The sequence below is a fragment of the Rana temporaria genome, chromosome 3, assembly GCF_905171775.1.
Source record: "Rana temporaria chromosome 3, aRanTem1.1, whole genome shotgun sequence".
Classification (NCBI taxonomy): Eukaryota; Metazoa; Chordata; class Amphibia; order Anura; family Ranidae; genus Rana; species Rana temporaria.
The window spans coordinates 387,301,590-387,318,507 of record NC_053491.1 but is presented as its reverse complement, the minus strand read 5'-3'; the positions used below and the strand labels follow the sequence as shown (position 1 = coordinate 387,318,507).

Below are 16,918 nucleotides of genomic sequence, written 5' to 3'. Positions count from 1 at the left end.
TTTTTTACGAAAAATATGTAGAAGAATATGTATCGGCCTAAAAAAAATTACATCTTTTTTGGGGGATATTTATTACAGCAAAAAGTATTAAATTCTTTCAAAATTGTTGCTCTATTTTTGTTTATAGCACAAAAACTAAAAACCGCAGAGGTGATCAAATACCACCAAAAGAAAGCTCTATTTGTGGGAAAAAAAGGACACCAATTTTGTTTGGGAGCCACGTCGCACGACCACGCAATTGTCAGTTAAAGCGACGCAGTGCCGAATCGCAAAAAGTGCTCTGGTCTTTGACCAGCAATATTGTCCGGGGGCTAAGTGGTTAAGGAGGTGTGGCGGGGGGGGGCATGAAAATGCCAACATATATTTGCTGGTAGGTGTCTCTCATTCCCATTTAAAAATGTTGGGAGGTATGCATGTTATATACAACTATATAGATCAGACCAAAATGAGGGACAAATAAGGAGAAATGAGGGACAGAGGGACTTTCCATTGAAATTAGGGACAGTTGGGAGCTATGAGAATGCCACACGTTCATTGAAATGAATGCAAGATGTTTTCTGAATGGATGAGCTGCAGAGCACGTGATTCGCTGTGATCTGCATACTCCAGCGCTGGATGTTAAAGTAAAGCCTATCCTGTACAGTCTGGCTGAGGATGGGGAGTTGGGTCTCATTGACAACCATTCTCTATCAGCCGCACTTCCCCTTTGGAGAATGGGCGGAGTCTCCATTGCGACCCCTATAGCTCATCAATGGACTGCCACACTACTACTGCACAGCCTGGACCAACCACAGCCTTTGTTGTGACTTTTCCAAAGCTGGCCCCTCCCTCTCCTCTTGGCTGTGGCCCCTCCCCATCCCACGGTAAAGCAATGACAAGTCTCTCGCCTCTCTCCTTTTCCCGCCTTTCTCAGCTTTCTTAAAAGGACAATGGAGAAGCAGGAAGGTGACGTCACGCAGCCATGCTAATGAGCTCGATTCAAGAGAATAAGAGCGTGGGAAAGGCGCCTGCGCACTAGACACTCGTGAGAGGTGACCCGGGAGAGTTTTAGAGATTTTTTTTTTTCTGCAACACCCCCTCGTGTACGGGACACCGGAGACAAGTTGAGGTAAGAGGCCGGGGGAGCGGAGGGGGGTGAGCTTGGCATGGTACCAGGGGGTGTCTATGTGTGTGGGGTGAGTGTTGTGCACTGTGGGGTGGTCGGAGGTGTCCGGACACTTGTCAGTCCAGTGTGTGTACACATTTGGGGGGTATGTACAGGGGGGCTCGGGGCTCCTCCGGGGGGTGGCAGTGCCATGTGTCAGGCTGCCTGTCCCTCCATTGTTCCGTGTCATCGCCCAGCCTCATGTCTGTGTAAGGGGGGGGGGGGTCCTGTACTCACAGCTCTTGGCACCATGTGCAATGCTACCTGTGGGGGGCACCCCATTATTTACAGGCTGAACCCCATCATTGGTGTCACCTTTGTCTGATCCTTCATTGTAACTTATAAAGTGACTGGGCTTACCGATGACGGTGGAGGGGTGTATGTGGATTTTAGGGGGTCACTGGACCCCCAATATCAGGGGGTTGGTAGGACGCCCCCTGATTGGCTGCCAGTAGAAGATGCCACCTTAATCTGATTGTTCTGTCCTCTGCCCACCCGTTGCCACCTTTACTGGGACTGTCCGCTGTTGCATCTCCATAGAAGAGGAGGATGCAGCAATCTTAGAGGACGGGCACCCCAATATCTGCAGGGTGACCCCTGATTGCAATATACCAATGCCACCTTTATCTGATCAAAGATCGCAACTTGGTAAATGTTGAGCTGGAGGGGATTGTAGCAATTGTCGGGCTTGCTGGACCCCCCAGTATCTGCCTCATGTCATCGTGCATTGCAACTTTCATTGTACGGCTTTGCAGAGGCCTTGGATTGTGATGGCCACACACACACACACACCCCTGTGATCGCACATTGGTGATGGGCTCGGGGTTCTGCTGGGACTTTGTATCGTGCCTGCTGGTTGTTGTAGTGTTTGTGTGTTGGGATCGGTGTGAAGTGCTGTCAGCACGTGCTGTATTGTGTAGGGATCGCTGGGTGGTGGTGGGATGTGTAGGGATCGGAGGGTGGGGGGAGGTGTGGAGGACGATCAGTGGGTGGTCGGGGTGACTGGTTGGGGATTCTGCACGTAGGCATAACAAAGACACGCTGATTGCTCAGGAGGGGCTTCTGTCCATTGCTTGTTGTCAGCGTGTTTATATAGCCGTTACCAGCCTTACCTGAGATGACCCCTGCTGTCTGCCCCCCACCTTTCCTAGAGCCCCTCTAGTCTGTGAGCAGATCGCCATCCAGGGCTTAAAGAGAACCTGTCATCAGTGAGATTCACTTGTATGCACTTCTTTTTTTATTTTGTTGCAGAACTCAGTGAGCATGAACTAAATACTTGGTTAAGCCCACCTTCTCACCTTTTAGTCTAGTACTGTCCCCCCCCCCCCCATTTATTTTCTTCTCTCTCTCTTTTTTTTTTTTTTTTTTTTTTTTTTACCTCTTGGATCTTTTTTGGGGGGAACCACCCCCCCCTTCTGAAAGCAGAATTGCTGCATCTAAACACCACAAACCAAAGGTGCCATTTAGTTAATTTTTAATAATCAAAGTAAACCCCACATCTATCCATGTCTCCATACTTTATTTTGTTGAGACCTCACTCGGGGGAAAAACACCCATTAGCAATCCTGCTCGTCACCATTTTGGCTAAGGACAGGTAGCATCATGCAGTATTTTTTGGAATCCATCTGCCCTTATCTCAAACATGCATGCAGGAGGATGTGCTTGGCTGAGAAAACCTCTCCTGAAGACCCCCAGAATGTGACATTTGCCTAGGCAAGGAACTAGGAAGTAGCTAAAGAAATGAAAGATGATCAATGTGGTTTGGGAGAGTGAAGTTCCATTTTAGGCTTTTCCAAAGAACTTGAGTTCATGCATGCAAAATGAGAACACTATAGATCCAGGATGTGTAAGGCACAATTCACAATCTTTTAGATCCACTAGCAGCATTGTGTTTTTTTTTTTTGCACAGTAAGATGCTGTAAGCCTTTTTTAAAATAAAATGGGCATTATTATTATTATTATTATTATTATTATTATATAGGGTTTATATAGTGCCAATAGTTTGCACTGCACCTTACAACCTTAGGGCAGACAGTACAGGTAAAATTCAATACAAGCGCAATCGAGCTTACATTCTAAAGCCTCCTACACACAATCGGATTATCCAATGGGAATTGTGTGATGACTGGCTGTTGTCGGAAAATCCAACCATTTGTATGCTCCATCCATTACACTAAGAAAATTTATATGATTGTAATTCAAAGTTTGCCTTTCTTCTTTGCTGGGCTAATCTGGCGCTGCACTGCTCCATTTTAACCGACTCCTCCTGAGGCCTTGTACACACGATCAGTCCATCCGATGAGAACGGTCTGATGGACCGTTGTCATAGGTTAACCAAAGTGTTTTATATTTTTTGTTCAACTTTTTAGCCAACGGTTATCATTTTTAAAGCGGAGCTCTGCCGTTAAAAATATTAAAAGCCAGCAGCTACAAATACTGCAGCTGCTGACCTTTAATTCTAGGTAACTCACTGTCCTGGAGTCCAGCGTTGTCGGCAGCAGAAGACGAGCAATCTCTTGGCTGCCCCCACCGCCATCCTCGGTGAGGGAATCGGGAAGTGAAGCGTTGCGGCTTCACTGCCCGGTTCCCTAGTGCGCATGCGCAAGTCACGCTGCGCCGTCCTTGCTGGTTCCCGCTGTGTTCTGGGAGCAGAGTGTTAACCAGAACATAACGTGGGGGGGGGGGCATACTGCCCGCAGGGTCACAGCAGAGTGTATTCCTGGAAGTGGGTGCAAATGCCTGTCCTAGACGGGTATCTGCACCCCCCCTGAAAGGTGCCAAATATGAGGGGGGGGGGGGGTTCAGACGAGCGGAAGTTCCACTTTAGGGTGGAGCTCCGCTTTAACAAATCAAATGATTTGAAGCTCTTCAGACCTGAATCCTCCTCTTCAGCAATTCTCAACCAGGGAAGGATTGAGGAACCCTCACACTTGTACACTCCTATTAAGATGTTACTCCCCTTGCCCTAGGCATGCCCAGTGGCCCCCCAAATTGGTGGACCTGGGGGATAGACGAGTGGTGTATAACTTTTATCCATGTGCTGGAATTGTGCATGGTAATCTAGTTATGCACTGAAACTAGTGCTTAGTCATAGCTATGACGGTTTTTAGTCGGGTTTTATTTTATGTTGCTGTGACTTGTAGTGCTGTCCTCCTTTTTTTTTCTTTTTTTTTTTTAATAAGGGCAACAACTTGTTCAGAGTGGGGCTGTCCAGAAACAATTTTTGTTCATGATCATGTTGTATATGGTACCCACACATCCAATCCAAGGAGAGGAACATTGTTGTATCAGCTGATGGTAGTGGCAAACAAGTAGAAGTCCCAGCACAGAGATGATCGGATTTACGGACAGGAATTGTGTGACAGACTGTTGGCCTAAAATTCGACCGTTTGTATGCTCACAATTGTTGTCCAACTTTCCGCTGACAAATGTTGGATGGCAGGCTAATACATTTTCCGTGGACAACGGTTGTCAGATTTTCCTATCGCATGTACACATGTCCATCACAAGTCCAAAGGACAAACATGCATGCTCAGGCATCAGTGCTCACCAAACACGACATTAGCAAAAGGTACCCAAAGGGTGGTGCTCAAGAGCTGAAATTTCACGTATTTTGTGTGCTGTATTTATGCAAGACAAGTTCATGGCCAATGCTCTTTGCGGGGGGAAAACTTTACAATGACTTTAATTCTGTGTATTTGATATCAAACCATTGTTTTTTGGCAATGGCATGGTGTGGGCAGATTTCTCAGTCACTCCCCTCTAGTCTGTGTCTTAGAATAGGAGGGATTTGAAGCCACCATTAATCTACCTTTTAATATCCTGCCCCATTGCATTTAGCTGGTTAGTGGACATGTGTATATGCCCACATGTGTGTCGCTATAGTCAAATGGGTTGCTCAGCTGAGATAGGGAGGAAATGCTCTGCATAGAAACACACTGAAAACGGAGTATATGCAGATTTGCTACCACAGCTGCAAAATCCCTAGCTGAATTGGGGACATGGCCAGCAGGTGGAGACAGAGAGCAGCAGGATCAAGCAGGTTTTTTGCAGGAAATGAATCTCCTAGTGACAGAGTATGAACAGCATGTAATACACCATTTAATAATAGTTTTTAAAGAGGGTTTAGTGACACTTTTTAATCCCATGTCCCTTAATTCTTTAACAAAAACATGGCAATATTTGGTTGACGGTGCATGTTCTGTGTGACTTGACATCAAAGAAGCTATGTCGGTATGGCTGGGAATGCTGGGCCTGTTGGTTTTGCTTGAAGTGACGGCCCCCCAACATTAATAATGCAGATGGTGGTACTGGTACCCAAAAAACACGGCTCATACTTTTGCGGGAGGAGCACTATTCAGGCAGAACTTTGGTAGAATGTCAATCCCAGTCATTCAAATTTAGAGGCCATATAGCTGTTTTTAATAATCCCCCTTCACTTACTGTGTGGTCACCAAAACAGGAAGTGAACTGAAATCTCAACGGGGTCAATGAACAATAAAAACCTTAGCGCAGCGGTTTCCGAACTCCATTTCATCGTGGGCCGCATCAGCATTATGATTGTTCTCAAAGGGGCCAGTTGTATCTGTAAGATTAGATGATCAGTGCCTCCCCCTTACATTAGATGTCAAAAGCCACTGCTGCTGGGAAGAAGCTGGATGCATTGCTTGAAAGCAGAAATTGGGGGTCTGGAGGAGGACCAGAGGAGGGCTGGAGCTCTCCTGCAGCTGCAGGAGAGATGCGAGGGCCACATGAAATGGCCTGGAGGGCCAGAATCTGCCTGTGAGCCTGGTTTGACACCTGTGCCTTAGAGGTTCCCCTTTCTAGCCAAAACAAAACGTTAAGCATCAGACAGCTAAAAAATTAGATCAGTGACCATCATTTTATGTAGGCAACTGGTGCTCTTTATTGCACGCTAGCTCATGCAAACTTGCAGCTTTGAGGCGTCTTTGATCCCATGGAGGATGTTTTGTACAATGAGCAAGGCTTTGATCTGTTCTTATGATGCCATCCAGAGTCTGAACGGCTTTTGTGGCTTCATGTTTTCATTGTGTGATGTTTTAGAAGTGCCAGAAACAGTGTGCGAATTGTATATGGGAAAGGCTGTAATAGCCCAGCCAATCAGAATGGAGGCTTTTTTTTATTACGATCTGAAGTTTTTAGTCTGTGCATTATAGTTCCACTCCCCCTTTTTTTTTTTTTTTTTAAGGATGTCAAATATATTAAAATGTAATGCGATCTACAAGTTGACCAAACTAACATTTAAAATGTCAGCAGTTCTATGCCCCCCCCCCCCCCCCATTATACACCCCAAAATAAATCCAAATCTTGCCATCTGTCTACCTTCGTAGATTCTGTATTACTTCTCTGCAGTGGAAGAAAAGGGGGTACAGTCATAAAAACTCAACAAACTTAAAGGTTATTTAGTAGCCACAAATGTATCCTTTAATAATGTTCTGTATTTCCAGACTGATGCATTCTCTTTTTTATTCTTTTCAGATTGATTCAGTTGAAAAATGATTGGATTTTATAAGCCAAAAACTTACAGGAGCTCCAGAGGCTGCTGTATCTGCAAAGCCAAATCTTCCAGCAGTCGCTTTACAGACAGCATCCGATATGAGGGCGACTTTCAGACCTGTTTTGGGTAAGAATGTTGGCGGAGTTTTCTGTGCTTCCTCTGTATAATCTACTTGGAGTTGTAATAATGAGAACCTACATAAAACATCACCTCGATGAATACCCGATTGTCAGATTTAAAGCGGAGTTCCGGCCACAATTTCACTTTTTAAATATAAATACCCCTGTAATACACAAGCTTAATGTATTCTAGTAAAGTTAGTCTGTAAACGAAGGTCTGTTTTGTTAGGTTGTTACAGCATTTAGACACTTTATAAAATAGAAATTGACTGGGGCCATCTTAGATGTGGGCATCTTGAAGCCAGACTGTATGACTTCCTGGATTTCAGCCTTGCAGATCTCGCACATGCTCAGTGCTGCACAAGCAGTGTAATAGGTTTCAGATCAGGTTCAGCACCTGTACTGTCCAAGTCACATGATTCTTCGAGACTGGGGAGTGCACAGACTCCTGGAAAGTTACACCCACTACATTCCCAGGAGTCTGTGCGGTGTAGGTTAGGAAGCATTAAGCACCTAGGTGCAAGAAGAGGGAAGATTAACTATTCTGCCTAGCAACAACACTTTGAAGGCATCTTAAAAAAAAGATTTTTTTTCTTAAAGGACTAATGAATTTTTTTTAAAACTACTGATGTAATGTTCTATTTATGGGTGGAACTCCACTTTAAACCTCAAACCTAGTCAAGAGGCACAGGGGTTGGTTTTACTAAAGCAAATAAGACTGTGCAGTTGCTCCAGATCTTGGTAAATGAGGTGAAGCTTCACTTTGCCAAGAAAATGGTGAACCTTGAACTCTGCACATAGCGTGCCCCGAGCGTTGTTGAGTTCCTGCACCTATTTTGCGGGGGCTGGATAAATACTATATCGTCCCTGGCCCTTTATGGGCAGCTGTAATGCTGATGTGGCGTACAATTGAATGAGCGTGACACCCCTGCTCTGGAGTGAGTTCAGTCTATTTGCCTATCATATATCAACCCCACATTATACCTTCATTCCTTCTCTTCTGGCTTTGGTGTCTGTTTATGAAGCCGTGGAAAATGGTCACTGCTCCATTCCCCGGCATTTACAGTGGAGAGCATTCTCCTCTGTCTGCCTGTTTATGAAGTAGTGTAAATCGCTTCTCCTTTTGTGAAGTTAAAAAACTTGGTCCACACACTATCGCACAGTATCTCACAAAAATGAGTACACCCCTCACATTTTTGTAAATATTTTTTTTTATATCTTCATGTGACAACACTGAAGAAATTTCACTTTGCAATAATGTAAAGTAGTGAGTGTACAGCTCGTATAACAGTGTAAATTTGCTATCCCCTCAAAATAACTCAACACACAGCCATTAATGTCTAAACCGCTGGCAACAAAAAGTGAGTACACCCCTAAGTGAAAATGTCCAAATTGAGCCCAAAGTGTCACTATTTTGTGTGGCCACCATTATTTTCCAGCCCTGCCTTAACCCTATTGGGTGCGGAGTTCTCCAGAGCTTCACAGGTTGCCATTGGAGTTCTCCTCAATGATGTCATCAAAGAGCTGGTGGATATTGGAGACCTTGCGCTCCTCCACCTTCTATTTGAGGATGCCCAATATGGTTTAGGTCTAGCTTCTTTAGAAAGGAAGAGGTAGTCTTGGGGGTCATTATGTTGTAATACTGCCTTGCGGCCCCCGTCTCTGAAAGGAGAGGATCATGCTCTGTTTCAGTATGTCACAGTTGGCATTCATGGTTCCATCAATGAACTGTAGCTCCCCAGTGCCGGCAGCACTCGTGCAGCCCCAGACCATGACACTCTCACAATGCTAGACTGTAGTCCTCACCCAATTTGGACATTTTCACTTAGGAGCGTACTTGCTTTTTTTGCCAGTGGTTTAGACATTAATGGCTGTGAGTTATTTTGAGGGGACAGCAGATTTACTGTTATACAAGCTGTACACTCACTACTTTACATTGTAGCAAAGTGTCGTTTCTTCAGTGTTGTCACATGAAAAGATATAATAACATATTTGCAAAAAATGTAAGGGGGTGTACTCACTTTTGTGAGATGCTGTATATACATAACATGGCAGGGGGACATAGTTACTGTCTTAGGGAGGGGAGTCTGATCGAGAAGGTCAAATCTTCACTTCCCGATTCTCCACCTCCTGAGCTGGTGAATTCTGACACATTGTCAGTGAAGTGCCATCAGTCAGGCAGGTTAGGGGTTCCCAACTCCTTCCATCAGTGGGATAATCCCCAATTCCAAGCACAAATTATTGCATAAGGTTTAAAAAATAAAATATTTAAATGCACATTTCTGCTCTGTTTTGTAGATTGCATGAAAGACGCACAGGGGATATCTGCAACGCCTGCGTGCTTTTGGTGAAGAGATGGAAAAAGCTTCCATCTGACTCAAAAAAGAACTGGAATCATGTAAGTTATAGGTTTCACCGATGGTGCTCGGTGTGCGCCACTGCCAGCAGGTCTTGTCCACTAAGCGCCGAAACTGTTCTTAAATTGGCAATAAAAACTGATTGTATAATTTGTATGCATTATTTAGGATTATACAAACAAGACTAATGTCAAGACAAACTATTATTATTCTAATATAAATATTATTATTAACTATTATTTATTATTATTCTAATAACTTATTATTTATTATTCTAATATAACTTATTTATTCTAATATAACTATTATTATTCTAATAACTTATTCTAAAATAACTTATTCTAATAACTTATTTATTATTCTAATATAATTCTAATATAACTTATTATTATTCTAATAACTTATTATTATTTATTATTCTAATATAACTATTTATTCTAATAACTTTTTATTCTAATATAACTATTATTATTTATTATTCTAATATAACTTTATTATTATTATTCTAATATAACTTATTATTTATTATTCTAATATAACTATTATTATTATTATTATTATTATTCTAATAACTTATTATTCTAAAATAACTATTATTCTAATAACTTATTATTTATTCTAATATTATTATTCTAATATAACTTATTATTTATTATTATTCTAATATAACTAATTATTTATTATTCTAATAACTTATTATTCTAATATAACTATTATTATTTATTATTATTCTAATATAACTTATTTATTCTAATATAACTATTATTATTTATTATTATTATTCTAATATAACTTATTTATTCTAATATAACTATTATTATTTATTATTATTTTATTTATTCTAATATAACTATTATTATTATTATTATTATTATTCTAATAACTTATTATTCTAAAATAACTATTCTAATAACTTATTATTTATTATTATTCTAATATAACTTATTATTATTCTAATAACTTATTATTCCAATATAACTGTTCTAATAACTTATTATTATTCTAATAACTATTATTATTATCATCATTATTCTTCTAATATAACTTTTTATTATTCTAATAACTTATTCTAATATAACTATTATTCTAATATAACTATTATTATTCTAATAACTTATTATTATTCCAATATAACTATTATTCTCATAACTTATTAATATTATTATTCTAATATAACTTATTAATATTTATTATTCTAATATAACTTATTAATATTATTCTAATATAACTTATTATTCCAATATAACTATTATTCTAATAACTTATTTATTATTCTAATATAATTCTAATATAACTTATTATTATTATTCTAATAACTTATTCTTCCAATATAACTATTCTAATAACTATTATTATTATCATCATTCTTCTAATATAACTTATTATTATTCTAATAACTTATTATTCCAATATAACTATTATTCTCATAACTTATTAATATTATTATTCTAATATAACTTATTAATATTTATTATTCTAATATAACTTATTATTCCAATATAACTATTATTCTAATAACTTATTAATATTATTCTAATATAACTTATTAATATTTATTATTCTAATATAACTTATTATTCTAATATAACTTATTATTATTATTCTAATATAACTTATTATTATTCGAATAACTTATTATTCCAATATAACTATTATTCTAATAACTTATTATTATTTATTATTATTCTAATATAACTTATTATTATTCTAATAACTTATTATTCTAATTTATTATTCTAATATAATTATTCTAATATAACTATTTATTATTCTAATACATTATTATTATTATTATTATTATTATTATTTATTATTATTTATTCTAATATAACTATTCTATTCTTCTAATATAACTTATTATTCTAATAATTATATTAGAATAATAGTTATTAGAAGAATAATATAACTTCTTCTTCTATTATTATTATTATTATTATTCTAATATAACTTATTTCTTATTCTAATAACTTATTATTCCAATATAACTATTCTAATAACTTATTATTATTTATTATTCTAATATAACTATTATTCTAATATAACAACTGTTATTATTATGTTAATCATTCCAATATAACTATTATCCTATTCTAACTATTACTCATCCTACTAGTATTCTTCTCATTATTACTATTCTGTTACTCGATTTATTCTTAATACTACTTCCACTAGTATTTAATATTACTATTATAACTATTACTTATCGTGTTTTTTTTATTTATTTTTAATTTCTTATCTAATGGATTATAAAAATATGAAGCCAGCAGCATGTGCTCTCAGTGAGACTTGCAGCAGGAAAATTTCTCAACGTATTTTATTTAATTTTTGTAGTTTATTTAATGTCAACGTTTTGGGGGAGCCCAATCCACCTTTTTCCAATAGTAATATTTGTCAGTAAATTGACAGTGATGGGTGCTGTGGCAGTTGGGGCTTGAAGGTGGGTCTGTTTTTTTTATTTTTTTATTTATTACTTTACGGCTCACCCTCCCAACTCTGTTTTGTCAACAGGTAGTAGATGCTCGTGGGGGACCGAACTTGAAAGCGCTGCGAATCAGACCCAAAGCAATTAGGCGTTTGGCTGCTAGAAGGAACCAAATTGATAAAAACCTTTCAGGCCATTGTAAGTTGTGCTTGTGTGTGGCGTGAGGCTTTCTCCCCCTAGTCTTAACCCTTGAGGCTAAAATGTTTTCCACTTTATATTTTAGTTTCTCTTTTTCCCTCCTCAACCTGTTTTATAAAGGTTTTGTATAAAACGTTTGTTTTCATTGCCTACCTTATTTTAGGACACGTGATCTCCTCACTGGGTCCCTGTGCTTTTTTCTGTAGCTTCTAATGCACAGCCGGTGGCGGTAATTGCCGCGTGATTCGGCCGCTAGCGGGGCGGTATTAACCCTCGCTAGCAACCAATAAAGGGTTAATACCGCCTGCAATGCGCCTCTGCAGAGGCGCATTGCGGGCGGTATTACTGCGGTTTTCCATTGTTTTAAATGGGAAGGAGCGGTATACATACCGCTCCAAAGATGCTGCTTGCTGGAGATATTTTTTTTTTTTTTTTTTTTCTTCTCTCTCTCCTGCCAGCGCTTCGCCTCAGTGTGAAAGCCCTCGGGCTTTCACATTGAGAAGGCTGGGCAGGAGTTTTTCAGGCGGTATTTAGGCGCTATTTTTAGCGCTGTACCGCCTGGAAAAACTCCTTAGTGTGAAAGGGGTCTTAAGCAATTACATTACAGGAGAGGAACCTTTACATCTGTGCAAGACTGAAGGGAGAGCTGGAGTTCAGCTTTAAGCGTCCTGTTGGGGAGGTTTGCCTTCATTTCTGGTCTTGGAAAATCCTTTATTGGCCCAGTCCTTCTCCCTCCCTTTTTTTTTTTTTTTTTTTTTTTTTTTGTTTGTTTGTTTGGCTTTAACCGTTTTTAATGGATGTGACTTGATCATTAATTGAAAGGTGGGGGAGAGGAGTTTTGGACTTTGACTTAAATGTCACAAACTGATTGATCGTCCCGATTTAATAAATGTCAATGTTTCTGCAGATTCTGGTGCGCACAGTACAGCTTCTAGTGCTTCACCGACACATTCCTCATCCTGCAGTAACCACTCCGACACAGACACGGATGTAGAAATAAGAAGAACCGCACCAAGCCGGGGCTCCTCCTCCTTCTCCTTTTTGGATCCAACCTACTGGAAAAGGTACTATGTTCTCTAAAAAGGAACCCCCCCCCCCTTTTTTTTTTTTTTTTTTTTTTTTTTTTTATTGCATGTAGGATATTCAGACAGCACTCAAACTGATGGGTTACACAATTAGTTCTATTTTAAAAAGAACTCTTCATTCATCCAGATCTGTATTACACAAGTTTCTCTTCCTCCTGTGACAATGCATTCAGTAATTAACACAAGTATCGTGTTACTGCACACCAATGTTCACTATCCTACCTATAACTCCTGAGCAGCTGTGAAGTTAAACTATTCGCTTATTAAAATTGGGTGTAGGTCAGTCACTGTCTGAATATACCTTGCTGTTCCTTGTAGTCCTCCAAAGCTGTGTACAATGCACCTTTTGTTGCATGCGTATACACTCTATGGCCAAAGGTTTGTGTGCTCTTGATCATTGCACCCTTATATGCTCAAAATTATGTGGACACCTCTAAATAATTGAGGTTGGGTATTTCCAGTGAGGGTGTTTTGGTTTAATATCTACAGCATGCAAAGACCTTTTAGACCGTGTCCCCCCCCCCAGCCCTGTGGTAAGTTTGGGGAAGAATCTCTTCTGTTCCAGCATCACTGTGCTCCTGTGTACCAAGTCGGCTCCATTAAGACATGGGTTGACCAGTTTGGTGTGGAGGAACTCAAGTTCCGTAACTCTAAACGCATTTGGGATGAATAGGAAGCCAATTAAAAGCCAGATCGTCTTGTGCAACATCAGTACCTGACCTCACAAGCGCTCTTTTGGCTAAGATGTCCATGGTTATGGAATGGGCTGTCAAAACATTCCATATCCAAAAGTATGATTTGTTGGGATGTCTACAACATTTAGGCCATGGGTCTTCAAACTACGGCCCTCCAGTTGTTCAGGAACTACAATTCCCATCATGCCTAGTGATGTCTGTGAATGTCAAGAGTTTTGCAATGCCTCATGGGATTTGATGTTCCGCAACAGCTGGAGGGCCGTAGTTTGAGGATCCCTGCTTAAGGCCATATAGTGTAAAGAAGCCTAGTACACGTAATTAGAAAATCAGACTAATACCGATTTGTTAATCTGATCGTTCATACACCGCTTTCGAGAGCCGAAGGGACAAACCCCAAAAAGATTCTCGTACAATTTTTATGTAATTGATGCATTATTTGACAATCGTAAGGGCAAGACCACGCATGCTCTGAAACGGATGAATACGTTATTGTACAAATACAACACATTACATCACTTCCAAAGTTGTACGATAGTTTTTGTAAATTCACTAACCTCTTCATTTTCAACACGAGGCTAGCATGCAAAAAAAAGGGGCAATCATTCGTCTAATATTCTCATTGTGTGCAAGAGGCTTAACTGTGCAGATTCTTCGTCAACTTGTCCTGTACTATTTTTTTTTTTTTTTTCCCCTCGTTAATTCTGTTTAATTTTTTTTTAGGCAAAAGGTTTGCTGTGGAATAATTTACGAAGGACGCTATGGTGAAATCCTCATCGATGCTCAGCAGTACAAGCCTTGTTGCAGCAATAAAAAGACAGAGGTGACCACAACCAGTTGAGGAGACCCAGTGGGCACTTGACAAAGAACTTCTCCCTCTTTTTTATTTTTTAAGCCCCACTTTTTTTTATATACGTATAATATTATTTTTTCTTTTTTTATGACCGTTTTATGTAGATATGAAGATATTTAACAATCTAGATGATGTATATGAATTAGTTGGGCTCATGCCACCTTTTTTGAAAGTTTGCAAGAACTTGCAGAATTTTTATTTTATTTTGCACGTCGGTTCAGAAATATGAAATGCAACTTGTGTACATACATGGTAAATTTATGCATATTTACTTTTTATATATACAGTGTTTGTGGTGGGGTTTTTTTTCTTTTTCACTTTCAACGAAAACTGGTACAGATTTGGCTGGGGTAAACCCCCACCCTTTCACCCCCTTCCACAATGCTGTCAAGGGAGAAGGGATGTGACATCATAGTTTGACTTGTAAAGGTTGTTGCGTGGATACCAGCAGTTCTGGTGCACATAGCTTGACTGTAGGAAAGCTTGTGTTTTGATTCAGTTTGGTGTTAGTTGGGCTAAACTGAGGTACGTTTTCGGCACAGTTGACTAGACTAAAGGAGGATTTGCCACTCTTCCTTTTGGATTATACCACAGATTTTCTGGTATGGGAAGACTGCCAAGGAATTTTTTCTTAAGAGACTTTATAGATTTGGATGCAGTTACGGGTTAGTGCTGGACCATGCAGGAAAGCTTATGGACGTGACTTGCCCATGGGCACCTACACTTTTTTTGTTCATTAACCTCTCAGGTTGGCTTCTCAGTGCCTTGCCTCCCTGGATTTTGCCACTATGCAGTCTTGAACTTACCAGCTATCCATGCTGTCTTTTGCCACTTTCGTATTTTTTTTATATTTAGGACTTCATGTACATTTTGCCTCAGTGTTAAAAGCTAAAATGATCTACAATTGGTTCTTTTTACCTTTATGGCATCAAAAAGCCAATCGGTTTTTAATTTGATGTCTTCAGTCCTTGTTGGACACAGAAGTAATTGGATTTGCTTTTGTGGTGGAAAAGCTTTATGGAGCTAAAGAACCAGATTCTTCATGCATAGGAAAGATGACCTATGGATCCATCAGATTCTGCAAAGATCAACTCCTTCCTCACCAATGGCTGGGGAAATGTTACTTGTGTTAAGCTAAAAGGCAATGCTGTCTGAATTTTTTATTTTTGTTAAATTTTTTCCAGGGAGAATCCTTTTTTATTATTGGTTTTGTTAGCAAATGCTGTATAAAGGGAATATATAAAGTGTTTTTTTTTTTTTTTTTTTTTGTACCATTTTGACTTTTATTTACAATTGTAAGATAATGTCATATAATTCATATTTATGTGACCAGAAAATAAACTGCCTCTGCCTTCCATTGACCTGGAACAAGTATGCAAAGTAGTAGTTCTGATGTGCCCGATCTGCATTCTTTTTTCAGCTGGTAACGAAGCATAGGATGGCGAGACTGCCAGGCAACTAGCTTTTTTTTTTAGATCAACAATGGCAGCCTACATATTTCTGTAGGTATAGGTCACCTTTTAAGGCAAGGGCTATGGGTGATTAAATCTATTTGCTGCTGAGAGATTGAATGATTTGTTGGATGTCATTTTACTAGCAGAATACTGCAGGGAGTGCATTTTTTAGAAGGTAGATTGAAAGACCCTAGGTGTCATTCTACCCAGAAGAGGTATTGTGCTTTCAGAAGCAGACTGATCAAGGCTAATGCCTAATCTGCACTGGCAATGTTTACTAGTTCACAACTAAAATCACTTAAAGTGTTACTAAACCCAGGACTCTGCATTCACTATATTTGGTCTCCCACAGTACACAAAACATGGAAATGCAATTATTTTAGTAAATATAAACTGCTAAAGACCTTTTCTCACCAGCAGTCTTATGACTTCTATCAGTGTCTGGCCGAGCACTGGTTAAAGCTTGGAGGAGCTTTTATTCTATTAGGCTGCATTAACCCTGACCCTCTCTGAAACAGTGCTGATTGGCCCTGTGCTGATCACATGCACCCTTCCAAAAAACAAAAACCTCTCCTAGCAATACATGCTAAACTGAGCATGTACAGAGTGCCTCCAATGCTCTGTACTATCGGGAGATGGAATTGGGGACAGTAAAAGGAGGATTGGAGAAGACCGGATCAAACAGCCTTTTTACACAATGTGGAAGATTAACATCTTGGGTTCTGCAGGGAATATAACAAGAATGCTTTACTGCACATATTTACTGATTTTTACTGTTGTGGGTTTAGTAACAATAACTACGTTTTTAGTAGCAATCCATCAATAACTGATAGTTATAGGTTTCCTTTGGGATAGACTATACAGCAGCAATTTGGCTAACCATATACAGAAATGGCTTTATTGAATTATGGAGCCCGCTAGTACAAACGTGTTTTTATAATATAAATAAAACATTTCCTCGGTTTAAAAATTTAAATATGTTTTTTTAGACCTGTCAATCCTCAGGCAGACTGTTAAGGTCACTCGACACTAAGACTGTAATGGTAAGGTAGTATGAAGGCTGACATTGCTGAACT

The 16,918-nt window shown here is 39.2% G+C and overlaps 1 protein-coding gene across 1 annotated transcript; it reads left to right on the top strand.

Annotated features, from left to right (window-relative positions):
- The first annotated feature begins 911 nt into the window (after nucleotides 1–911).
- SINHCAF (SIN3-HDAC complex associated factor) lies at nucleotides 912–16,180 on the top strand. The gene is made up of 6 exons (XM_040345748.1): nucleotides 912–1,108; nucleotides 6,644–6,788; nucleotides 9,080–9,179; nucleotides 11,647–11,758; nucleotides 12,666–12,822; nucleotides 14,259–16,180. The coding sequence occupies exons 2-6, from the start codon at nucleotides 6,661–6,663 to the stop codon at nucleotides 14,374–14,376; spliced, it is 615 nt and encodes a 204-aa protein (XP_040201682.1). The 5' UTR covers nucleotides 912–1,108; nucleotides 6,644–6,660; the 3' UTR covers nucleotides 14,377–16,180.
- The last annotated feature ends 738 nt before the right edge of the window (nucleotides 16,181–16,918 follow it).